Source organism: Ahaetulla prasina, chromosome 18 (assembly GCF_028640845.1).
Source record: "Ahaetulla prasina isolate Xishuangbanna chromosome 18, ASM2864084v1, whole genome shotgun sequence".
In the NCBI taxonomy this organism is placed as follows: domain Eukaryota; kingdom Metazoa; phylum Chordata; class Lepidosauria; order Squamata; family Colubridae; genus Ahaetulla; species Ahaetulla prasina.
Genome location: NC_080556.1, coordinates 3,437,667 through 3,463,827, shown reverse-complemented (window position 1 = coordinate 3,463,827; position 26,161 = coordinate 3,437,667). Strand labels below are relative to the sequence as shown.

General features: G+C 44.2%; 1 protein-coding gene across 4 annotated transcripts in view; it reads left to right on the top strand.

Moving 5' to 3' along the window:
• Nucleotides 1–2,014: 2,014 nt before the first annotated feature.
• The window catches only part of PLCH2 (phospholipase C eta 2), a 221,822-nt gene continuing 197,675 nt past the window's right edge, over nucleotides 2,015–26,161 (top strand). Inside the window, exons 1-3 of one of the 4 annotated variants that reach the window (XM_058161025.1) lie at nucleotides 2,015–2,123; nucleotides 2,580–2,708; nucleotides 10,300–10,938. In XM_058161025.1, coding sequence (XP_058017008.1) covers nucleotides 10,779–10,938 — 160 coding nt within the window. In that variant the 5' untranslated portion in view covers nucleotides 2,015–2,123; nucleotides 2,580–2,708; nucleotides 10,300–10,778. Of the gene's footprint in view, nucleotides 2,124–2,154; nucleotides 2,435–2,579; nucleotides 2,709–10,299; nucleotides 10,939–26,161 lie in introns of those variants that run through there. The other 3 variants (XM_058161027.1, XM_058161024.1, XM_058161026.1) reach the window with 3 other exon arrangements.

Sequence of the window (26,161 nt, the reverse complement as noted above, 5' to 3'; positions counted from 1 at the left end):
CTTCGATGCCCTTTCAACTTTAAAAATTTTTTTTTTTAATTTGCATTTATATCCCGCCCTTCTCCGAAGACTCAGGGCGGCTTACACTATGTTAGCAATAGTCTTCATCCTATTTGTATATTTATATACAAAGTCAACTTATTGCCCCCAACAATCTGGGTCCTCATTTTACCTACCTTATAAAGGATGGAAGGCTGAGTCAACCTTGGGCCTGGTGGGACTTGAACCTGCAGTAATTGCAAGCAGCTGCTGTTAATAACAGACTGTCTTAGCAGTCTGAGCCACCAGAGGCCCAGAACTTAAAATTCTACGAAGCAAAATGTACACACTCCACTCACCGTCCTGCGTTTCCCTGCCTCTCTCTATCTCTCTCTTCGTATCTTGAATGTGGGTTGCATGGAGAAAAAACTTAAACTTGGATGTTCTTCGTGTGATTCTTTTTCATTTTTTTATCCATTTTTCTTTAAATGGTAGTCCTCGATTTAACAATCGTTCATTTAGTGACTGTTCGAAGCCACGACGTCATCCCTGTAACACTGATGACCATGGCAGCATCCTTCTGCTCACGGGATCAAAATTCAAAAACTGTGCGTGTGTTTGTGTGTGTTTGCTGCGTGGCGGGAACGATTGAAGTGGCCAAGCCTGGATGAGTTGGGGGGGGGGGAAACTCCTCCAGGCCTGGCCACTTTCAGTTCCTCTCCCCCAGACACACGCATAGCTTTTCTTGGCGCTATTAAGTCAAGCGAAATTTGGACGAGGTCTATTTGGCCACGCCATGGATTTTCAGCTGTCAGAGGGAGAAAGTGAAACGCATAAAAGAAATCTGATTAAAAAAAAAAGCGGTTAAAAAAAACACTGGTACCAAGTCTAGACTTTTGCTATTTATTTCTTTTTTTAAGCCTTTATGCCCACCCCTGTCTCCCCTGCAAGGCGACTCTGGCGGGTGTCTTACACCCATTATGGCTGAGAAACTTACATTGTCGCGTTATAATTCCCATCACCCCAGCCAGAGGTTCTAAAAAGTTGAAGTCCAAACCGCTTCGGCATCTGACCTGTGCTTAGACGGGTCAAAGGATCCTTTGGTTATCAAAGGATAACCAAAGATATCCTTTGTGTTGGGTAATAGATTTAGCAGAATTCTTTGCAGCATCCTTTTTTTTTTAAATTTGCATTTATATCCCGCCCTTCTCCGAAGACTCAGGGCGGCTTACACTATGTCAAGCAATAGTCTTCATCCATTTGTATATTATATACAAAGTCAACTTTTATTGCCCCCAACAACCTGGGTCCTCATTTTACCTACCTTATAAAGGATGGAAGGCTGAGTCAACCTTGGGCCTGGTGGGTACTAGAACCTGCAGTAATTGCAGGCAGCTGCTGTAATAACAGACTGTATTAGCAGACCTGAGCCACAGAGGCCCTAGAACCTTAAGAGCTGGACGGGAACCTTGGAGGTCTTCTAGTCCAACCCCCTTCCCTTATTGCACCCTCTCCTCTTTCTCTCTCTGACAGATTTGGAGACTTTGGTCATTAACCTGTCCCGCACAGCTTCAGGATGAGGCATCCCGGAAGCCAGCCGGAGATCCTTGCTAATAATTAACCCAACCCCACCTGCGTTTCAACAGGTACGTTTCATCAAACCTACCTTTTCCCTATCAACAAGAGGGAAAAAACAAAACAAAACAGGGAGTTTGCAAACACAGCCATAAACCGATTTTCTTTCTGTTTTCCAACCTGAAGAACAAGTTCCCTTCCGCTTTTTCTTCCTTCCTTTCTTTTTTTTTTTAAAAAGGAAAAACCACAAACCACCAGCGCACACGAAAGTCCAGCCTTAAGGCCAGCGGGCTTCCCACCCGCCACTCGCCTTTCGGCTTCCTTCCCTTTGAACTTGTTACCTTGGAGCTGGGACAAGGAGGCTGAAACGGCCCGGCCCCTCTCTCTCTCTCTCTCTCTGTCTCTGTAATCTCAGGGCCCCGTCATTATGTAAAATGCGTGTGCGTGGGAGGGGCCGTGCCTTTTGGAGATATCTGTATGGGAGAAACTGGGCACGGAGACAGAGCAGGGGGGGGACGGACGCGAGACGTTGCAGCTGTCCAAGGGAAGAGCCAAGAGAGTGGTTGAGTGTACGCTCCTTCTCTGCTTTTCCCACTCTTCCTCCTCCTCTTCTTCTTCCTCCTCCTCCTCCTCTTCCTCCTCCTCCTCTAAACTGTGTAGGACTAAGGCTTCTTCCTGGCGTTGAAGCCAGAGCGGAGTTGGGCAACTTCCAACAAGCTCCTACAGGAAGAGTTCTGCACGCTTTGAAGGTTGCAACAGCATTTAACTTCTGCCTCTCTCTGTCTCTTTCTTTCTCTTTCTCTCTTCCTTCACTCCGGATCCGATAGCAAATGAGACCCTGAAGGCAGCATCCCTCTTCAGATGTCTCGTCCATTCTTCGGTATTTCACGCGTGCCCTTTCTCGCTCGCCTAACTTGACTTCGACAACCGCTTCGGGTTTGCTCCGTTCGCTTCTAGCTTTTGTTTTGAATCTTTTGTTGTTGTTGTTGTTGTTGTTTTAAACCTCTTTTTTTCCTCTTTTGCAGGGAAGTGGCCAGGCCTACGACCTTCTTCTTCATCTTCCTCTTCTTCTTCTGAGAAGCCAGCCTTTTTGAAGTCGTGTATCCCTCGGGAAAGCCAAGAAGGGGAGAGAGAGAGAGCAAAGTTGAGATGAGGTAAGACGATAACGTTTGCTTCTTCTTCTGATAAGCTGTTTCGTTTTTTCAAGTTGTACGAATCTTCAGGGGTCCAAAGAAGAATAAGAATTCGGAAAGGATTGTAGGCTTCTAGGGGGAAAAGGAAACTTTCTGTATAAGGTTCAACAACAACAGGTAAGTCCTTGATTTACACAGATTCATTCAGTGACCATTCAAAGGCACTGGGGAAAAAAGTGACTCAGGTCCCGTTCTTCACAATTACGGCTCAGTTGTTGGTAGTAGCTGTACCCCGAGTCTGCAGGTTGAGACGTCAGTCGCGGCCATTGGGCTTCTGATCCAGAGTGGCTCTAGAATCTAGGATCCATTTGGGGAAACCCCAAATTTGGGGAGCCATTTAGCTCCCCAAATTAGGGGGATGCAGTAGCTCGGGGGCTAAGACGCTGAGCTTGTCGATCGAAAGGTCAGCAGTTCAGCGGTTCGAATCCCTAGTGCTGCCGTGTAACAGGGTGAGCTCCCATGACATTTCCCAGCTTCTGCCAACCTAGCAGTTCGAAAGCATGCAAAAAATGCAAGTAGAAAAATAGGGACCACCTTTGGTGGGAAGGTAACAGCGTTCCGTGCACCTTTGGCGTTGAGTCATGCCGGCCACATGACCACGGAGACGTCTTCGGACAGCGCTGGCTCTTCGGCTTTGAAACGGAGATGAGCACCGCCCCCTAGAGTCGGGAACGACTAGCACGTATGTGCAAGGGGAATCTTTACCGTTACCTTCAGCTCCCAAAAGACCCCAGTTGGACTCGCCTAGTTTATCTCTTTCAGTGGCCTACCTCGCAGGATAGGTGAAACGTATGGGAGGGCTTGGGCCCTCTTTCGAATTTGCATCTTTGCCGGCGAAAACCTCTCACCCCCCCAAAGGAAGCTCTTGACTTTTCCGTGAACTGAAAGCATTTCTGGTTTAAAGGTTTAAAATGTTGGCGTTTGGCGTTCCTTGGTGTGTTTGTTTTTAATTTTTCTTCTGTGCTTGCCAAGATTGTGTGTGTGTGTGTGTTGTTTTTTTTAAAGTAATCGTTTGTTATGTTTTCACTGAGTTAAGGTAACAACTGTATTTTAGAACACACTTACTGTCAACCCTAGAAAGACAGATTATGGCAGTCCAAACACTTTAGCTCAGGATGAAGTGTACGGTAGGGAAGATAAATAAAATCACAGCGTGCAATGTGTGCAGGGAAGAAGGTGTGAGCCCAAGACGCTTCCCTAAATTACTGTCCAAATAACAATATTTACTGTGGCAAGGGAGCGGGAAATTACTTTAAATACCTGGCCGGAATAATTGCATTTTCTTAATTTTAATAATAACACGTCAGCGCAGGCGAATTGGAAAGAAATAATAATAATTTTGGTCCAGGTCCCCACCCATAATTTTTTTGGGGGGGGTAACAGCTTTCGACATCCTGCCTGACCTGACTAGGGTGACTCAGTGACTAAGACGCTGAGCTTGTCACTCAGAAAGGTCGGCGGTTCGAATCCCTAGTGTAGTTCTCTTGCGTGAGCAAGGGGGTTGGACTAGATGATCTCCAAGGTCCCTTTCAACTCTGTTCACTGTTATATCCTCTTTCCATGCTTGAATGTAGTCCTTGGCACGGGGGGAAAAAAATGTAGAGAAGAAAAACAGAAGAAAAGTAATTTTTGCTTGCCTTAAGCACCAAAGCCTGCTGGGTGACTTTGGGTCAGTGAGTCTGTCTTGAACAACAAGCTTGTCGGTCAGTTCCTGTCGCAACCGATGGAACAACACAATGGTAGATCTGAAAAAAAATTAGATCCTATACTTTTGGGAAAAACATTATCGAAGAAAATATCTCTGTTTATTGTGCTCCCTGACCCATTTTTGTGGGGGATCAGACCAACAGATATTTATTACAGCCTAATATTGCCAGAAGGCTCGAATCCAAGCAGCGAAATAAACTTGAAATTATTTAAATGTCTATATTAAAAACAAGCACACTTACCTCCTCTAATGCCTGTTTCTTGCAAGTCACGATCATTTCTCCCTGTCCCCCTGATGGATAACTAAAATTATATGGATAGTTAAGTATCACGGTGACTTTCCGGTAACTCTGGCTTATAAAAACGTGTAATGGGGCTGAATTGCGAAATGCCAAGAAAGGAATAAAGATGTTTTTGATAGTTGGCAAAACAAAAACAACAACAACAATAAATGCTTACACAGGTAAGCAAAGCAGTAACATTAAGATTCAGCTGTTAAACCTGTGTTATAGATCAATTTTGGTCTAGGTGTGTGTGTGTTCCAATGCAATGTGGATATTATAATATTTCTCTCCCCTCTTCTCAGCTTTGCCCTTTACCCTCAGGAATGCTGCACCAAGACAAATTTCTTGTGTCTCCAATCACACTTGGCCAATAAAATTCTGTTCTGTTCTGTTCTGTTCTATTTCTCTTCTTTTAATTCCTCTTCTCTTCTCTTCTCTTCTCTTCTCTTCTTCCTCTTCTCTTCTCTTCTCTTCTCTTTTCTCTTAATTTTTCTTTTCTTAATTCCTCTTCTCCCTCTTCTCTTCTTTAATTCCTCTTCTCTTCTATAATTTCTCTTCTCTTCTCTTCTTGGAGGAAGAATAGCAACCAAAATGCTCAAAAAGCATTTTCAAAAAGAAACAATCTCAGGTGTCCATTCAGAACACGATGGCTGAAAATAAAAACCCCGACAGTAACAGTGGCGGAGTTGGAAGGGACCGTGGAGGTCACCTAGTCCAACCCCCTGCTCACGCAGGAGACCTGGACTAGGGAGTCGAACCTCCAAACTGCCGACCTTCCTGATCGACGAGTTAATGCAGTGGGCCGTTCGCCCCTTTGCTGAGAAGACTGTTCAAATTGGATCCAAATATTTAGATATAGATATAATTTTATATTTTTTATGATTTAATTACCTTTTCAGTCAACTCTGGATTGCAGCGGCAAAAAAACAGGAGTGATGCCAGCTTTAGCCTAAACCTTTTTTTGAAAACTCGTGTGGCACAGTAATTCCATTTTTCCTCCTCCTCCTTTTTTTTTTTTAAAACCTTGTGGTTGTTGGGAAACTCTGCAAGTTAGGACGGAGACCTGCCATCGGTTTGGGTTTTGACGAAGTCGAGTAAACACAATCTTCCCTCTGACTTCGTTATCATCCAGCGTTATCATTTTTTAGGCCCAGCAGGACCCATCGTCTGTGTTAATTGCAGATTTTTTTTAAAAAAAAATTTATTTGCATTTATATCCTGCCCTTCTCCGAAGACTCAGGGCGGCTTACACTATGTCAAGCAATAGTCTTCATCTATTTGTATATTATATACAAAGTCAACTTATTGCCCCCAACAATCTAGGTCCTCATTTTACCTACCTTATAAAGGATGGAAGGCTGAGTCAACCTTGGGCCTGGTGGACTTGAACCTGCAGTAATTGCAAGCAGCTGCTGTTAGTAACAGACTGTCTTAGCAGTCTGAGCCACCAGATGTCCGTTTCCTTGTTTTGCGTTGTGTACATTCCTCTTGTTTCTTTTGGAACGAATGCCAGAATTGGCATGGGAGATTTGGATATATATTCCCCGACGTTCACTTAAGCAGGAGAAGAAGATCTTAATTTAAAAGCAGCCACTTTGAGGGGACGGCGAGGGGGATATTTTTGGTGGATTGGCCTTAATCGAGTGACCTGGGAAAGCGGAGCCTTTGTAAAGCGCAAGTAGTCCTCGACTTTACGACGGCACTGAGAAAAGGGACTTACGAACCAGTTTTCACACTTAATGACCCATTGCATCATCTTCACCACGATACTACAAAGGGGTTGAGGCTTTAGAAAACAGCGCAGAGAAGTCGATCAGGGGACTGAAGTCTAAAAGATACGAAGGAGGGGTTTGCTGGAATTGGAGATGTCGCCTGAAAACAAGGACCAGGGGGTGACATGATAGCAGTCTTCCAATATTTGAGGGGCTGTCACAGAGAAGTGGGAGTCAACCTGTTCTCAGAAACACCAGAAGGCAGGACAAGAAACAATGGATGGAAACTAACCAAGGAGAGAAGTAACTTAGAACTAAGGAGAACTTTCCTGATAGTTAGAACGGTTAACCAGTGGAACGACTTGCCACCAGAAGTTGTGGGTGTTCCATCACTGGAGGTTTTCAAGAAGAGCCTGGACAGCCACATGTCCAGAATGGTATAGGGCTTTCTGCTTAAGAAAGGGGTTGGACTAGAAGACCTCCAAGGTCCCTTCCAACTCTGTTATTCTATTCTGTTCTTTTTTATTATTATTTATATCATGTGGTGCGACCATCCTGACATTATCTCCGCTATAAAGTATAACACAAGTATCTTATATATTTAGCATACCTTGCTAATTATATACACATGTTCGACCCCTTATGTACCCTTATATTTATATACATTGTCTTTTGGTCTACACATTCTAGTTATTTCCCGTTCCGACTTCCCTTTCTCGAATCCAACCACTGGTAAAATCTACTCCAAATCTCCTAGTATTCTGTCTCTCCTTTATTTTTTACTTCTAGCATCAATCCATCACATTCTGCACAGTCTAATATTTTCTTTACTATCTCCCTTTCTAGAGATATATTCTCATTCATCCATAGTTGGGCGTATACCATTCTCCCTGCCGTTACGATATGCAATATTAAATACGTTAATCTTCTGCTACGATTCCTAATAAAAATATTTCCTATTCTGTTCTATATAAACATATAGAATATATTTTCAAGAAGAGACAGGACAGCCATATGTCCCGAATGGTATTTATTTATTTATTTTATTTATTTTATTTGCATTTATATCCCGCCCTTCTCCAAAGACTCAGGGCGGCTTACACTATATCAGGCAATAGTCCTCATCCATTTTGTATACTATATACAAAGTCAACTTATTGCCCCCCAACAATCTGGGTCCTCATTTTACCTACCTTATAAAGGATGGAAGGCTGAGTCAATCTTGGGCCTGGTGGGACTTGAACCTGCAATATTGCAAGCAGTTGCTAATAACAGGCTGCATTAGCCTGTTGAGCCACCAGAGGTATAGGGCCTCCTGCTTGAGTGGAAGGGGGGGACTGGACTAGAAGACCTCCAGGGTCCCTTCCAACCCTGTTATTCTATGCTGTACGAAGAATACCGGTGCAATTATTATTCATGTCTCCTTTTTTATGGCACTTATAAAACTTGCAAAAAGGAGTGCCGGTTGCGCAATACTCCGTTGGTTCTTCATATCTTCAAACGGGATCTGATTTTTTTTTTGTGTGTGTGTGTTTTTTTTAACATCAGCTCAAATGTCTTGCCAGCTTGTTTTGTTTTTTTAACGAACGCAGCACTAACAGGGAAACTGCGGCTCTCGTCACCCTCTTTTGAGAGTACCACAGCTTCCCTTCTGTAATAAAACTGTTCCCTTGCTCATAGAGGTCCCAGTAAAACTAAGGAGAACTATGGAGAAATTTCCTGACAGTTAGAACAATTAATAAGTGGAACGACTTGCCTGCAGAAGTTGAGAATGCTCCAACACTGGAAATTTTTAAGAAAATGTTGGATAACCATCTGACTGAGATGGTGTAGGGTTTCCTGCCTGGCCAGGGGGTTGGACTAGAAGGCCTCCAAGGTCCCTTCCAACTCTGTTGTTATATTATATTCTAAAACAGGAAAAAAAAGAAGAAAATATATCAGTGCGTTGCTCGATTATGCCCTAAAGTGGGTGCCAAGGGTGAGCCGCCAGATAGATTTTTCTCCAGGAAGGAGGGCGTATCAAAAATCAGGCCGAGCCATTTATTATGTAGATGACATTAAACGTTTGAATCAGTTACCTTTTTCTTCCTGAGTTACTTCCTTATTTGCTTGACTCCTGACCTTCGAACAATCGTAAGCAAGGTAGTATTTTCTCTTGGAGAAAGAATAAAAATCAATAAAAGCATATTGTGATCGATTAATAGGGTCTGGTTTTTTTTTTGGTACAACCTCTCTCTGTGTGGGTATCTACATAAATACGTCTCTGTATAATGAACGAATGCAGCAGTATTGCCCCAAAATCATATAGGAAGTCCTCGCCTTGTAACGATTCATTTAGTGACAGATCAAAGTTGCAACAGCAGCGAAAAAAAGTGACTTACAACCATGAGCCACTGTGGCGCAGTGGTTAGAGTGCAGTACTGCAGGCTTCTTCTGCTGACTGCCGGCTGCCTGAAATTTGGCAGTTCAAATCTCACCAGGCTCAAGGTCGACTCAGCCTCCCATCCTTCCGAGGTGGGTGAAATGAGGACCCAGATTGTTGGGGGCAAGAGGCTGGCTCCGTAAACTGCTTAGAGAGGGCTGTAAAGCAGTATATAAGTCTGTAGCTATTGCTGTTTTTCACACAACTATTGCAGCATCCCCCATGACAACTGACTCACATTTATGACGGTCGCAGTGTCCCGGGGTCATGTGATCCTCTTTTGTTGCCACCAAAGTCATTGGGGAAGAACCAGATTCACTTAACAGCCATGCGACTAGCTTTACCTACTGCAGTGATTCGCTTAACAGCCGTAGCAAGAAAGGTCGTAAAATAGGGGAAAACTCACTTAACAAATGACTTGCTTAGCAACAAAAATTTTGGGCTGAGTCGCGGTCGTAAGTCGAGGATCCCCTGTAATGCTGTCTACACCCATCTCCCCCCGCCTTTTTTTTTTTTTTTTAAATTATATTAAGGAATATTTAAGGCTTGGTGAGTAATCAAGAAAAGTATTTTGCTTAGATGATAATAGCAACTTTATTTATGGTAAATTTGTGGGAGGTAGTAGAGGAGGGAGGGAAAATTTTGTCATTTGAGAAACAGAATATCCTTGCAGGGACATGGAAGGCTAGCCAAATTCAGGGCAGAAAATTATTGATCGTGGGTTTTCATTTCCAACTAACCCTGTTCCCATCCCAGGGACTTCAGGATGTCCATCCATCGAAGGAATACATGACTCCTCAACTCAGAGATTCCGTTTTAAAAGTGAATCATGTTTTAAAGTGAATTAATTGAGTCATTAAATCAAGGAACCAGACTGAATGGATGAGTAAGATTAGATGTGAATCGATTCTGATCAACTTTTCCCCTCTTAAACCAATTCGGAAGTTTGAGTAACCAGCCAAATAATTACGTAACGTCATCATATGCCCTGTTTCCCCCCCCAAAATAAGACCCAGCCGGAAAATAAGCCCTAGCATGATTTTTCAGGATGCTTGTAATATAAGCCCTACCCCAAAAATAAGCCCCAGTTCAAATCATCAGCCAGTACGGTACGGTTTAGTACCATATTTCCCCGAAAATAAGACCTATCTAGAAAATAAGACCTAATGTATCTTTTGGAGCAAAAATAAATATAAGACCCAGTCTTATTTTTGGGGAAACACGGTAAGTAGGCTGAAGAAAAAAAAAGATCAAACATTCTCAGGATAATGTGACAATCGTGTATTTCATACCCAGACATCAAACCCCGTCTTTCGTCTCCGTTGCCGTAGAAGCTGTCAAAATAGATATTTTTTATGTTTCTGCTGAATGTCATAGAATCGAAGAAGAAAATACTGTGCTAATCTTACGTTTTTTTTCCTCCTCAGCTGATCTACCAACTCCTAAAGAAAGATCCAGGGAACACAAAAACACAAACACGACAGGAAGTTTCCCTTGCTTTTGAAAGACGACATGGATATGAACTTCATTCTCTTGCCAGGTCTGGTACTTTTCCTGACCTACAGATTGTGACCAAAGGCCCCGATTGGCTCTCTCGGGATCCTGAAAGCAGGTTCTTTTTCGCTAAAAGAAGAGAGAAGCTGAATCCAGAGGTCGAACGGGAACTGCACAAAGACCGTTAACGGACTCAGTGGCAGAAAACCTTAAATCCTTTCTCTTGAATCATTATTATTATTATTATTAAAGACGTTTACAGATCAGAACTGTAGAAAGGATTAATGAGTCGGGCAGCTGTTATCACACCGAAAGGAAAAGTACCGGACAGATATGAGTCAAAGAACAGACTCGGTCTCTTTCTTTTGACCGCGACCTAAAAGATCAGGCAGGACTGAAGATCCTTCTATAAATGCATCCATTTTCGAAAGCTGGGGAGGCACAAAACTCTAAGTTGGGAGGTGGGACGACTGCGGACAAGATGTTTCCTGATTCGGGACAACCGGACGGCATCTCGCCCCGAAAGGATGTGCATCCACGCGCCTTCCTCTCCACGAACGTCATCACGATAGGTAAATCGATTCGATATTACGCACATATTACTGTCGTGGTGTGTTTTGTTTTGTTTTTTAATCCGGGTGAGGAAAACACGAGGAGGCATTTCTGGCATATATCAATTCGCTTTTTTTTTTTTTTAAACCCCTCGCAGGGGGCCAGCGGAGATAACCCTCTAGATCTGGAAGGACAGGTAGTCCTTGACTTACGACCATTCGTTTAGTGACCGTTCAAAGTTACGACGGCGCTGGGGGAAAAAAGCGATTAATGATTTATGACAATTTATCACACTTAAGGACCATTGGAGCGTTCCCTATGGTCACGTGATCAAAAGCCAGGCAACTGGTTCGTATTTATGACGGTCGCCGTGTCCCGGGATGATCAGTTGGTCCCCTTTTTACGACCGCGGGGGAAGCCAGATACTGGCTGTATTGCTAACTTAACAGCTGCGGTGATTCACTTAACGTGACTGTGACGTCATAAACACGTAAGCAAACTGCACTTAAAAACCACTCTCGCTTAGCCACAGAGATTTGGGGCTCCATCGTGGTCGTAAGTCAAGGGCTATCCCTACCTGTGAATTAATAGCCCGTGTTCCTGCATTCCACGGCGGGCTGTGAGATCCTGTGCTACAGGATTGCATTTAAGTGGATCCGAATGGCTTTGCCTTGCTGGTGTTATTACTCAACCCCCTCGCGTCATTTATCATGGTTTGGGTAATTCCTCAAGAGATTCTACAAGCTTAAAAGAAGCTGACTCTGTGCAGGATATAAAAATATTGTTCGTGCACGCCGAGGACCATTCATCACTATAACACAGCATCCAGGTACAACTTACCTGGGACATTAAGCAGAGCCTCCCCAGTGGTGTCACATAGCTGGTCCTCCCTCCAGCTGTTCCTTAAGCAGTTGTTTCTCAACTTTGTATAATGGAGTGGACTTCCACTCCCAGAATTCCCCAGATATTCTAGTGTCTGTTGTTTCTTCTAGGTTTTTGCTCCAATGTGCGACTAACGTTTTTTTTTCCTTTCGCCGAGATGAATTCCGCCTCGCTTCTGGTTTTTTGGTGCGCCTCTGTCAAGATATACGTGTGTCTTCCTGCGTGTTGTGAATTGTGTATTCATAATCGGTTTCATCATCTGCTGCTTTTCAGGGCCCAAAAGTGGCATACAAATCGACAAACCTGAATCATTGCAGTTAGTTGTGCAATACTCCGTTCCATTTCCACTTCCTCTGCTTTCCTTTAGTTCTTCTTGCGGTCAGAATTCATTGAGTAAAATCTGCGGTCAGTGGATTTTTTTTTTTAAAAAAGCAATAATAATGTAGAAAATCTCAACATGACACCCCTGAGTGACTCCGAGCCAGGCCTTTTCCCTCCGCCTCAATCACTTTGCAGGACTCGCTCAACTTAAGGGAAACTTTGAGTGGAAAAAAAATTTAAAAAATGAGACGAAAATACCTGTAAATAGGAAATAAATCTCCTCATAAGGCGTATATGATGCCATTTTGGTGATATAAAGCATATTTCCATCCCTGTTTTTGTGGGAAACTAAAGTGATGTCTTAACCAATATCCCATTAATTTATACTGTATAACTTTTTGGATGTTTTATTATGACACTAGAAATCATTAAGGTCTACATTTTTGGCTGTGTTTCTTAGTTACACTCTCTCCACATCTCTCTTCAGTCAGCTCCTGTGCCGCCTTTTGCTAAAGTCGTTTCGGGAAAATAAATATCTCCATTGGACAGCTTTCTTGCTCTATATATCTTTACCATGCTCCAAGAAAGCCCTTAAGACAATATTTTTCATGATAGATAAAGCTATCGGTGAATACTCATCACAGTCCCTAAAAACTAGTAACAAGCAAGATGCTTTTTAGACTTGTACATCACTGGAATCCGGGTGTAGATTTAGACATTAAAATAGACATTGGGCCTAACTCAGCAAGGGTATTCTGATTTTACCAGGGTGTTGTTTACTATACTTACTCACAGCTTACTCACAGCTAATGGTTCCTCACTTGCTTCTCCCGATTATGGCAATTTTTTATTCGCTTGTCATTTCTTGAATTTTTTTCAAGCCTTTGGTTTCACAATGCATAATTTTATAATACAATCCTAATGCCAGGTATATTTACGCAATTGATATTGGAGTTTACACTCAGGTGAATCTGTATAATCCATAGCTCTGTGTGCTGATTTTACCCAATTATTTCCTGGGTATTAACTTTTTTTGTCTGTGTGTGCCGCTGTCTGTAATTTTGTCTGTAATTTTGTTGTTGCTATTCTGTTTGGTAGCTCAGTAAATAGAATTCTCTGGTTTTGCCGCCGCTGTTGCTCGGTTTCTGTTATGATGTAGAATGGAGACCCTGAGCAGGAAATAACAACGTACAAGGGGACAGATTGCTTCACTGAGCGGTGCGGTGGCTTAGAGGTGGAGCTCTCACCTCACAATCAGGAGGCTGTGAGTTCGATCCTAGGTAGCGGCAGATATTTCTCGCTGAGAAGATACCTGCTGCAAAAACTCCGCATTGGCGACAGTAAGGGCATCCGGCCAGTAAACACTCAGATCCCATTCAGTTGCCCCGACTCCACCCCGATGGGTAGGACTACTGGGCCATTAAAAGACACCATCGGGCAGGTATTGAATCTCATTTGAAAGTCTGGTGGATAAAAACCAGTGTTTTGAGACAGGGTGATTTTAATAAAAGGCTAGGAAACGGCAAAATAAGGACCTGGGACCAGACACTTTCTAAATTTAGAGCATCAGTTCCCAGACATTTCCGCCCTTCATTACATCATCCCTGAAAGTTTTGAAGGAGTCAGAAATAGCACGAAGACGGTATCGGCTCTCCTGCTTGAGCAGGGGGGGTTGGATTAGAAGACCGCCAGGGTCCCTTCCAACTCTGTTACCCTAGTCCAGTGATGGCTAACCTTTTTGCCATTGCGTGCCAAAAGTGGGAGCGTGGAGAGGTCGCATGCACGTGTGCCCACACCCATAATTCAATGCGTCCCGCCCGCCCATATATTTGCGTGCGATCCCCCTTTGCGACCCCCGCTTTTGGCATGCGATGGCACGGTGAGCCCAGTAGATCCATTTTTCGCCTTCTCCGGTCTCCAGAGCCTTTCTAGGAGCCTGGGGAGGGCAAAAATGGCCTTACCCCGACAGAGGCCCTCCAAAGGCTGGAAAAAGCCTGTTTCCCAATTTCCGGTGGGTCTGGGAGGCCCGAAAATCAGCTGGCTGGCGCGCACATGCACACCGGAGCTGAGCTAGGGCAACACCCCCATGCCCACCAATATGGCTCCGCGTGCCACCTTTGGCACCCGTGCCATAGGTTCGCGATCACGGTCTATTCTAAGGAGTCAGAAATGTACCATTTATAGATTCTGCGGCACATCTTGGATGCTGCCTAAAATATTGGTGAGAACTTCAAAATCTCATTAGATTTCAGGTTATATTATATCTGACTATCCACCGTAATTCCCAAGAAAAGGCTGTCCCAGTCTTAGCAGCTACCATATGCCGCTCAATTTAACAAAAAGCAACCGCAAGAAGACCACCAAGCTTGGAGCCCCACCAAGAGCCCAACCCAAAACCTCTTTGGTCAACCTTCCCAAACACGTAGGAGTTGGACGGCCGGGACGAAGCTCTTTAAAAATGCAAAATAAAGCCTAGCCATGGTTGCGGAGACGCCGATTTTCTATATATTTTAATTTAAGAGGCGTGCTCGTGTGTTCTTCAGATCTGCCTCAGAGTAGGGCCGACGTGAAGATGCTAAGAAGCTGGGACCTCTACTGAGAATGATGATGAGCGGTGATATTCAGCCGGTTCACACCGGTTCGGGCGAACTGCTAGAAGAGATCATGATGGCCTGCTCAGCCACCCCTGCGTAAACATGTCCTATTTACCCACATTTTTGCAGCCGAGTGATATGGGCAGAAGATCCCATATCTGGAAGGCCAAGCGCATGCGCAAAGCGGGTGTGCATGTGGGCGGGACATCGTTGGTGATGATAGCATAATGGTACAGTTTGACCTTTTTTAATTATTTTTTTATTTGCATTTATATCCCGCCCTTCTCCGAAGACTCAGGGCGGCTTACACTATATTAGCAATAGTCTTCATCCTATTTGTATATTTATATACAAAGTCAACTTATTGCCCCCAACAATCTGGGTCCTCATTTTACCTACCTTATAAAGGATGGAAGGCTGAGTCAACCTTGGGCCTGGTGGGACTCGAGCCTGCAGTAATTGCAAGCAGCTGTGTTAATAACAGACTGCATTAGTCTGTTGAGCCACCAGAGGCCCTGATTTTAGAGACCATCCTTATATCACAAGGAAAAAAATCCATTGAACTTGTCGACAATAAATAAACCGCAGTATTGTACCTTCAGATTCAGATTAAATATTATTATTTAATCTCACACTTCTTAATAGCTGAGAATCTCTGGATGAAAGTTCAAGGTTTTGTTATCGTTTCCTGATAGACTCGCTGGGCTCGGCAAAGAATTCTGGCTGGCAAATAACGCAGGGAGCGGATAATGAAGAAGTTTATTTGTGCAGTTGAAGGATTTATCCAATAATTTTGCTCGCCCAGCGTGGCTGCCGATCCCAGTATTGTTACGTCTGGTTTTTAGAGACATACCTAACTTAACTTTCCGGATTTGCCCTCTGTCTTTAACCTCAAACAAGAAACTTGCTCGTTCTGGTTGGACGTATCCAGGCTCAAATAGGGCACTGGCCAAATGAACACTCTTGTTTATGATTCAGCAAACTTTAATCCATATTTATGGCGGCTAACCTTTCTCAACTTCTAGAAGCTGCTTGCTAAAGGCGTTTGGACTTTCCTGCTACTTCCTAATAGCCTGAAGCTCCAGACACATCAAAACAATTTCACCTCCCACCCACCTGGGTCTTAGTTCAAATTGGAGTTGCTTTCGAATTCTCAGTGGTGGAAAAAAAGGAAGGTTCTACATTTAGGCAAGAAAAACAACAGGCACAAGTACAGTATAGGTGGTACCTCGCTCAATAGTAGTATAGCGGTTTCACCTAACAATTGTTGTGATTCGCTTAATAACCACGGCAAAAAAAGTCATAAAACCAGGCACAGTTCACTTAACCAACTGCCTTGTTTAAAAATGAAAATTTTAGGTCCCAATTATGATCGTAAATCAATCATACCCTGTAATCAGATCTGGCCAAATTAAATTTTGCTGTTGACTCAGGGAATAATATCAAGGTATGTTACAGCACCCTCTTTTTCCAAGTCAAAAATCTGCATCAAGAATCGATTCATGAGAGAAGCCATAGATTGATAGATAGATAGATAGATAGATAGATAGATAGATAGATAGATAGATAGATAGATAGATAGATAGATAGATAGATAGATAGATAGTTGGCTAGACGATAGATAGGTAGGTAGGTAGGTAGGTAGGTAGATAGATAGATAGATAGATAGATAGATAGATAGATAGATAGATAGATAGATAGTTGGCTAGACGATAAGATAGGTAGGTAGGTAGGTAGGTAGGTAGGTAGGTAGGTAGGTAGATAGATAGATAGATAGATAGATAGATAGATAGATAGATAGATAGATAGATAGATGATGGATGGATAGATGGATAGATAGATAAATAGATAGATAGATAGATAGATAGATAGATAGATAGATAGATAGATAGATAGATAGATAATAGGTAGGTAGGTAGGTAGGTAGGTAGGTAGGTAGGTAGATAGATAGATAGATAGATAGATAGATAGATAGATAGATAGATAGATAGATAGATAGTTGGCTAGACGATAAGATAGATAGGTAGGTAGGTAGGTAGGTAGGTAGGTAGATAGATAGATAGATAGATAGATAGATAGATAGATAGATAGATAGATAGATAGATATAGATGATGGATGGATAGATGGATGGATGGATAGATAGATAGATAGATAGATAGATAGATAGATAGATAGATAGATAGATAGATAGATAATAGATAGTTGGATAGATGATAGATGACAGTCAGTCAGTCAGTCCTTGGGCAAATTGAGTACCATATGATGCATCTATATTTTAAAAGTTGTGTTGGGAAACAAAGAAAATGAAGAATAACCTCAGGGAAGTAATAACAATGACAGACAGTTGGAAGGGACCTTGGAGGTCATCTAGTCCAACCCCCTGCTCACGCAGGAGACCTATACTAGGGATTCGAAATGCTGAACCTGCCGACCTTTCTGATCGACAAGCTCATCGTCTTTGCCGCTTAAAACAGTGCGGGTTTTCTGTGGGAACTTATATTATTTATATCGGAGGCAGTTGTGTGTGTATGTTTACGCTAGGAAAAGCTGCAACACGCAGGCTGCGAAATCCAATATCCAGAGAAACGGGGCCTTAGAAAACTGCGCCGATAAACCGGAAAGGATTTCTATTGGTTCCTGTCAACCGTGCGTTTGCAATACGCCAGTTATCCTTTTTTCCCCCCCTAAATAAAACTTCAGCGTAGTATCAGTTGCTCAAAATTAACAGCAATACCGCATTCTTGAGCATTTAGCACGCCGCCCTGTTTTAATAGGAGAGCATTTTTAAGGGATGTCACATACTTTTTCGATCCCGAGCCTCTGAATTCATTGAATGTTCCCGCTCGGGGGCGGTGGCGGGGGGGGGGGGAAATCACAAACTATCTATTTGCAAAAGCGGAGAGGAAGTTGAAAGGCGCTGGCCAGTTGACGCAGTCCGCGAAAAGTGACTTCCACACCATGAGGTGGAGGAAAGGCCTCTGTGAGCACGTTCGCCTCGTTTCGGAGTCCCCCTCCTCTGTTCCTTTAAAACCCGACAATGCTCCATTGAAGTGGAGGTTGCCATGGAAACTGACTGCGGAAGGGATGCAGCTGAGCATCTTCACTGGGTGAGACATGAAGAGGTCCTCCAAGCGCAGAGGTGGGCCGCGAGGTTTTTTTTTGCCTTTAGGAGCCGTTCCTTTTGTGTCTTCCACGCACCGGGGTGGTGAATTTTAGGGCTTGCTATGTCTCTCTAACTAGCTCATAGTGTCGTTTGTTTGGCCTAGCATCGATCTTGCTAGCACGGCAGCTGTTAAGCCAAACATGGGCAAGGATATCACCACCGGTCAGTAAAGAAGCTGAGTCTTTTCAGCTGTCTAATCCCGGGAAAAAGCCCATTGGAGCGACGGAAATGTCCGACCGAACTTCGGAAGAGAAATTAACATCCCGTCGGCGTCTCTGTAGCCCGAAGACCCAGCTTCTTCAAGGTGGTACCCACAGGCTTGGCATCACCGCACCGTCTCCGAAGCTCTTCCTTAACCCTGGCATCTCAAGATCTCTGCGGTTTCCAATTATCCCTCTTCTAAAATAAACGTTTTCTTTCTTCCTGTGACACAGTTTGCCCCGTAGTTATAATCTAGCACGCTTCAGCAAGCCATGGGATTAATGACAAGGCCAGGTCAGGGGTGGCACCTGATACAGTCATATCCCGTCTTTGATCCAGGAGCTTCTGCCCTAGTGGTGCTTGACTGGTGTTTCCCAATGAATTAAACCTGTTTGTTTTTTTTTCATATTTAAAAAAACAACAACCCACAGTTTAGCATCTTTTTGAAAAACTACTAATAACGCATTTTTATATATATATATAAAAAGGTAAAAAGGTTCCCCTCGCACATACGTGCTAGTCGTTCCCGATTCTAGGGGGCGGTGCTCATCTCCGTTTGAAAGCCGAAGAACCAGCGCTGTCCGAAGACGTCTCCGTGGTCATGTGGCCGACATGACTCAACGCCAAAGGCGCACGGAACGCTCTTCCCTTCCCACCAAAGGTGGTCCCTATTTTTCTGCTTGCATTTTTTATGTGCATTCGAACTGCTAGGTTGGCAGAAGCTGGGACGAGTCACGGGAGCTCACCCCTGTTATACGTGGCGCTAGGGATTCAAACCGCTGAACTGCCAACCTTTCGATTGACAAGCTCAGCATCTTACCCACTAAGCCACCGCATCCCTTTTTTACATATATATATAAGATATTTTTTTTTGCCTGCTCACAGACTGGAGTACAGCATCTTAAGTGCAGCCATCTGGCAGTTCCTGTGCTAACTTCTTAACGTTCACTCATCGCTGAGAGAAACTGACTTTCAGATAACGTAACCCGAAGGAAAAAAAGAAAGAAAGAAAGAAAGAATGTCAGTTAAGAAAGCAAAGAGGCTGTTACCACCTTCCCATTCTGGCTAACAAATTTGAGCTCCAAAAATATACCGGGTTTTGCAAAAGAGAGTTTTAATATATCTCGGTGGATTTTTTTTTTTTTTTTTGCAAGCCAGATCTGGTACCTCTATCCTGGCCTCACGGTTCAGTGTTCAGTGGCACTTTGGTAACCGTGGGTGGGTTTTCTATTGATGTACCCAGAGGTGGGTTTAATGTGTTTTTACCACTGGTTTGCCGCACGCGTGATCGCTTCAAACACGCGCACCTTCAGTGCGTGCTCCCGGCCTTCCGTGCATGTGCTTTGCTCGCGCACGGGCTTTCTGTGCATCCGTACGGCCCCAAAAACGTGGCTAAATAGGATGGCATAGTGCCTTGGCAGACTCACCCGCAATCTCCAATACCGGTTCGCTCGAACCGGTCCGAACCGGCTGAATACCACCGCTGGATGTACCCTTCATTTTTTAAAATTTTTTTATTATTTTTTGTATATCGTTGGAACGAAATTCTTCCCATCTTCTGCTATGCCTCCCTTCTTGGCTCTTCCAATGCAGCTGTATTTTCTGTGCCTTTTCTCTTTCCCTCTGTTCCCACGCTATTCCCCCTCCCTCTGTCTACCTGGAAGTTAAATCGCCCTTTCTTTAAAGAAGCTGAGCACACCTGTGGATCAGGTGGGCCTATAACTTTCCTCTCCATGGCCCCAAGGTAAAGAATGCAGACTGCAGAGGCTTTGTGCAGGCCAAAACCTCGGCTTACTATGGATTTTTTTTACCCCTAGTGAACATTCTTATGGGGACGCTATCTTAGCCACTGAGCTTGCCGATCGAAAAGTCGGCAGTTCAGTGGTTCGAATCTCTAGTGCTGCCGCGTCACAGGGTGAGCTCCCGTTCCTTGTCCCAGCTTCTGCCAACCTAGCAGTTTGAAAGCAGGTAAAAAATGCAAGTAGACAAATAGGGGCCACTTTTGGTGGGAAGGCAACAGCGTTCCGTGCGCCTTTGGCGTTGAGTCATGACCACGGAGACATCTTTGGACAGCGCTGGCTCTTTGGCTTTGAAATGGAGATGAGCACCGCCCCCTAGAGTCAGGAACGACTAGCACATATGCGAGGGGAACCTTTACCTTTACCTTAAACATTCTTAAACTAGAAAGAGAATATCTCTGTGGCACATATTTTATATCACTTTATTGTGGCCCTCCACGCAATTACTTACATCAGCCCGCTCCATCAGATCTCAGAGGGAAGACATGTTACATTGAGCGGGCCCCAGAAATGTGCCTTTTCTGCCAGGGTGCCTTATGGAACACCATATTCTTTTAATGATAATCTCTTGCATCAGAGTGGAGTCTGGGCAGCTGAATGGAGCTGAGTGTTTACTGGCCAGATGCTCTTCCTGTCGCCAATGCGGAGTTTTGTTCAGCAGATATATTCTCATTGTGCCCAGAGAGAGAAATACCTGCCTCTACCTAGGATTGAACACACAGCCTCCTGATTGTGAGGCGAGAGCTCTACCTCTAGGCCACCGCACCACTCTGCCTTATGGAGCATCCTTTCCTCTAAAATCAGGTCCTATCCCCTTTAAAATTCTGGAAGAAGTTGTATGACCAGTCCTGGAGCTCCCACAGAACTGAAGACTTGTCTAGATGGCTCCATGGTTGGGTCATTTTTATTCTTTTACAGTTTTTTTTACCTTGGGCTTTTAGGACATTTATCCCACGATTTATAGATCTGCCATTCCTGCTTTTTATATTTGCTGTTCGATCCATCATGGTGCGCTGCCTGTCAACTTGGATGAGATGGGAAGCTCTGAAATTTGATGAATAAAACAAATCAATGGGAGTAGAAATTTGGTAAGAACTTCCCATCTCACAGTTCCCAAATAAACGTGGTCTCACCTACCACTGTTGCTTCATTTGGGCCTTTTCCAGCATAGGTAATTGCAGGTTTTAATTTTCTTTTAAAACAGATCCTGTTCTTAAGTACGCTAATACTTCGATTCGGAAGGGGGGATTAGAGGAACGGAGGATTACGGTCAGAGAAGCGATCGGAATTTCAGGGCAAACCCAGTGGGAAGGGTTGTGTCAACAGATGAAAATCTCCGAATCAATTCCCAGACTAGAAGTTTTCAGACAAGAAGTTAAATTAGGTAACTTGGGATTAAACAGAGAACATGCGCTAGAGATGTGTCACCCACATTGTGGTTGCCCTTTGCCGAGTTTTGGAATAATAGCTTTGTCTGCTAGGTTGCCTTTTAAAAATCCCAATCCTAAAATGATTGTTTATGAGTAGCAGTATCCCCCAGGGTGTGTGTGTGTGTGTGTGAAGGAAGCAACACATACTTAGCTGTGTTGACCCGTCGCGAAAATTGTACACACAACATAAAGAGCATCGGAGGCTAAGCCTGAAGTTAGGACATTACTTTGATTCTCTCTGGGCGAGGAGCGTTTGCTGTGGAAGTCGACAACCTGTTTGGTTGCAATTTGAGGGTGTTAAAGAGCCCGACAGGCCCAGTCACAAAGTCAGTGCCTTGGACGGTTTGCAAAAGAACCGCACAAAACCTGCATGTGCTGACGTTTAAATTTTGGAGCCTTCCTTCCCTTCAAAGGCTCAAGTAGTTGAAGAGCAGCTCCGAGATCACTTCTTAGCGAGTCGGTAGCCAGGGGAAGTCATTATCTGTCATTCCCAGCTATTTTTCTTTTTTTTAAAAAATGTGCTTTTTTTTTCAACCGCCACTTTTGCAGCGTGGCAAAACTTGCCCTTGTCCTCAACTGAAACTCTTCTCCCTGTTATACATTGGATTGGAAGGGATTTGAAAGAGATAGTAAGATCGTAGACATTTCAGATGGAATATATGCCATCTGCCATCGATTTACAACATTTACCTTGTTTCCCCGAAAATAAGACTAGGTCTTATGTTAATTTTTGTTCCAATTAGGGCTTATTTTCTGGTTAGGTCTTATTTTCAGGGAAATACGGTACTAAATGCACCCATTTGGCTGACAATCTTAATAGGGGCTTATCTTTGGGGTAGGGCTTATATTACGAGCATCCTGAAAAATCATGCTAGGGCTTATTTTCCAGTTGGGTCTTATTTTCGGGAAAACAGTCTAAGTGCTATCGCGATAGATAGATAGATGGATGGATGCATGACAGACACAGACAGACGCAGGCTCAGTGGCGCAGTGGTCAGAATGCAGTATTGCAGGCGAACTCTGCCAGCTGCCAGGAGTTCGATCCTGACAAGCTCAAGGTTAACTCAGCCTTCCGTCCTTCCGAGGTGGGTAAAATGAGGACCCAAAATTGTTGAGGGGGGCGATAGGCTGACTCTGTAAACCGCTTAGAGGGGGCTGTGGAGCCCTGTAAAAGCGGTATGTAAGTCTAAGGGCTGTTGCTACATCTGGAGAGAGAAACGCGTTGCAGAAACGGTGGCTTTTGTTTGGGGGGGGACGGGAAGTTGCTCAGCACTTTGCTTACAAAGGGTGACCTGTGTAGGCACATCGGAGGCCCCACTGAAGCTGGGGCATTGAATCAAGTTCTTTGTTCGCCCTTCTCTGGGCCTTTTCATCGAAGGTGGGCTGGGAGACGGCTACGGACAAGCAGTTCCCTTCAGCAGGGACCCAAATGTCACATGGCTGCACCATCTGGGACACCTACGACGGCCCCTTTGTGTATTATTTTCTCGTTCCCAAGGCGTGGGGTGTACTCCTCCTTTGTCTCCCCAAGCTTTCTTTGCTACACATCCAAGGTTCACGCGCTGTGGGTGCTTGGTAGAAGACCTTTACGCCTTCCTGGGGGGATATCGCTGAGCTACCAGAAACACCAAGTTCGAACAAACTCTCTATCTTTATTCTCAGATATTAGCTTCTCTCCCAGAAATCGTGGGCGCTCCATCACTGGAGTTTTTTTTGTTTTTTCAACTTATTATTAATTTTTTATTAATTACATTTCTTAGTGCTTAATACACCTCAAGTTGTCCGGGTATTCAGTTTGCTTAACAATACATATTACGTTCTTAACCTCCACCTCTTTTTTCCCAACCTCTGATCAAATAGATATCCGTGTTTGATAATAATTCCGTATCTTCTTAATTCGCTGGAGGTTTTTAAGAAGAGACTGGACAGTCACTTGTCTGAGATGGTCTAGGGTTTCCTGCTTGAGCAAAGGGCTGGACTAGAAGGCCTCCGAGGTCCCTTCCAGCTCTAATCTGTTCCAAGAAAAATTCTATTATCCCGCACCATAGTTTGTTGGTCCGATGCTAGTCTGCTTGAAAAAAATCACAACTCCAATCGCGTACTAAGCCAAGAATAAGTCATACCCTTAGACATCATATTCTCTGACCCATTTTGCTTTCTCAAAAGATCTTTAATTAAGCCACTTTAAATAGGAAGTTGGCTTGGCAGGGCACAGCAAAACACCAGCTCTGAGACTGCAGTTACTTTCAGGTTCCCACTGGTGTAGTAAGTGGTTCGTGGCACCCTTCTACAGCAGCCATTTTGGAATAGACCAAATAATCACATTATTTTGGAATTTTGTAGTCAAGAGCCATGCTAAGCAACATTTGGCCATTCAGGAGTTCCCTTTGTGGCCCCATGGGTAGATAGGTGGATTGAAACTTCTGTATTAATTTAATTTAATTTAATTTTTAAAAAGAGGGGGCCCGATGAATGCTACAAGCTTTGCAGACCTGAGGCATTCATAACCATCCCCTACTATAGTTATTTCTTACATTTATATACTCCAAATTGTCAAGGACTCTTAACACGATTGATTGAAAGATCTAATTACCACTGAAAACTGAACCACTTAATCGTCTTCTGATTTACATAGCTTCGAGTTCCTTGACGGTTTTTACATGTTGCTAATCAAATAGCTTTTTTTTTTTTTAAGTTCGCGCTGCTATTTGTCTGCGGCTTTGCATTTGCGAAATCTCCCTTGGCTCTTCTTTAGAAATTTCTAGACCCTTACATCTCGATATAAAGAAATATAAACCGCGTCAGTGAGTCCGTAAGCTCTCAGCCCGTGTGAGTTGCCCGTCAAATAGGATGTTCCTGCTAACCCACGGTTAACCCCTTGGCATCGAAAGCAGATTCCAACCCTGGTTTAGTAATCAAAAGAACTTTTTCTGGGAAGGGAGGTGTGGCTTAGACCGCATGACCATGTATCCTAGGTAACAAGCTGTTATCATCTAGAGCTGTTGAATTGACTTTTTTTTGGGGGGGGGTGTCGGGTGGGGGGACAGAAGCCAGTCTAAGAATGTAGGGAACAATCTGTTGATTTTTGTCAAGACTTTAGCATGACGTCCAGCCCTCCCTCCTAAAAAAACAACCTGGAGAGGCTGACAAATAAGTCACACAACCTCTCCATCAATGACTGTTTATGGGGTACGGTGGGCTATCATGGATGAGTTGCAACCTAGGAGATAGAAGGTTTTCTTCATCGATTCCCAAGAAGGGAGGCAGGAGATAGGGCAACCTGTTCTCCAAACCACCTGAACGCAGGTCAAGGATGGATGGATGGAAACTAATTTTGGTCACGGCACTACTTAAAAGATCTTGAGACTTTGGAAAAAGTTAAAGAGAAGAGCAACCGAGATGATCAAAGGCCTGGAGACTAAACCATATGAGGAACGGCTACAAGGTTTTGGGTCGGGCTGGTCTGAAGAAAAGACGAATTATGGGGTGACCTGATAGCAGTCTTCCAGTAATTGAGGGGCTGCCACAAAGAAGAAGGGGATCAACCGATTCTCCAAAGCACCAGAAGAAGGCAAGACAAGAAACAACGGATGGAAACTCATCAAGGAGAGAAGCAACCTGGAATTAAGGAGAAACTTCCTAACAGTGACGGACAATTAACCAGTGGACCAGCTTGCCACCAGAAATCGTGGGCGCTCCATCACTGGAGGTTTTTAAGAAGACACAGGACAGTCACTTGTCTGGAATGGTATAGGGTTTCCTGGTTGAGCAGGGGGCTGGACTAGAAGAACTCCAGGGTCCCTTCTAGATTCTATTCTATTCTATTCTATTCTATTCTATTCTATTCTATTCTATTCTATTCTATTCTATTCTATTCTATTCTATTCTATTCTATTCCACCTTCTCTTCTCTTCCCTTCCCTTCCCTTCCCTTCCTTTCCATTTTCTCTTCTCTTCTCTTCCCTTCCCTTCCCTTCCCTTCCCTTCCCTTCCCTCTTCTCTTCTCTTCCCTTCTCTTCCCTTCCCTTCCCTTCCATTTTCTCTTCCCTTCCCTTCCCTTCCCTCTTCTCTTCTCTTCTCTTCTCTTCTCGTCTCGTCTCGTCTCTTCTAGATCTAACCTAGAACCAAGGAGGAATTTCTTGACAGTATGTAAAATTAATCGGTGGAACGCCTTGCCTTCAGAAGTCGCGGGTGATCCATCACTGGAGGCGGTTGGACAGCCATTTGTCTGTGATGGTATAAGATCTCTCGCTCGGGGACTAGAAGACCTCCAAGGTCCCTTGCAACTCAGTTATTGCATTATCCACCGGCTAGAAGGTTGGACGACAGTGACGGTTCAAGCGTAGCATGATCACGGGTTCAAATTCCCCTTCCTGGTTGCATCCCTTGAAGCAACCCTCAAGGGCAAGAGAAAGTCCAGAGATATTTTTTCAGGGTGGTCGACGAAGCCACCCAAGCTCAGGTGTCTTCAGATGCCGACGGTTCGGTTGAGAGAGTCTATCTGCTCCCCCCCCAACCCCCCCCCGGCCCAACTAGGAGACCTAGTCGCAGTCAGAGTTGAAGGCCTTACCTCTAAAATCGTTTTCTCAACCTCCATAGAAGTGGGCCAGTCCTCCACTTCTCCAGAACCCCGAACTTTTGGGGCGGCCGTTCGGAGGCGTCGAAGGACCAGACACGGGTTGTTTCGGATGCCGCTTGGAGACCTGCTTCTGCAGTGCATCAAATTTGGGAAGGATCGGAATGCATCAGCTTTGGGAAGGACTGCAGAGGGCAGTAGCATCCCTGGGATTGCTGATCGCATTTCCTCTGGAGGAGCCCTTGCCCCACTTCTGCATCGGGAAGAGTCAGTTTGG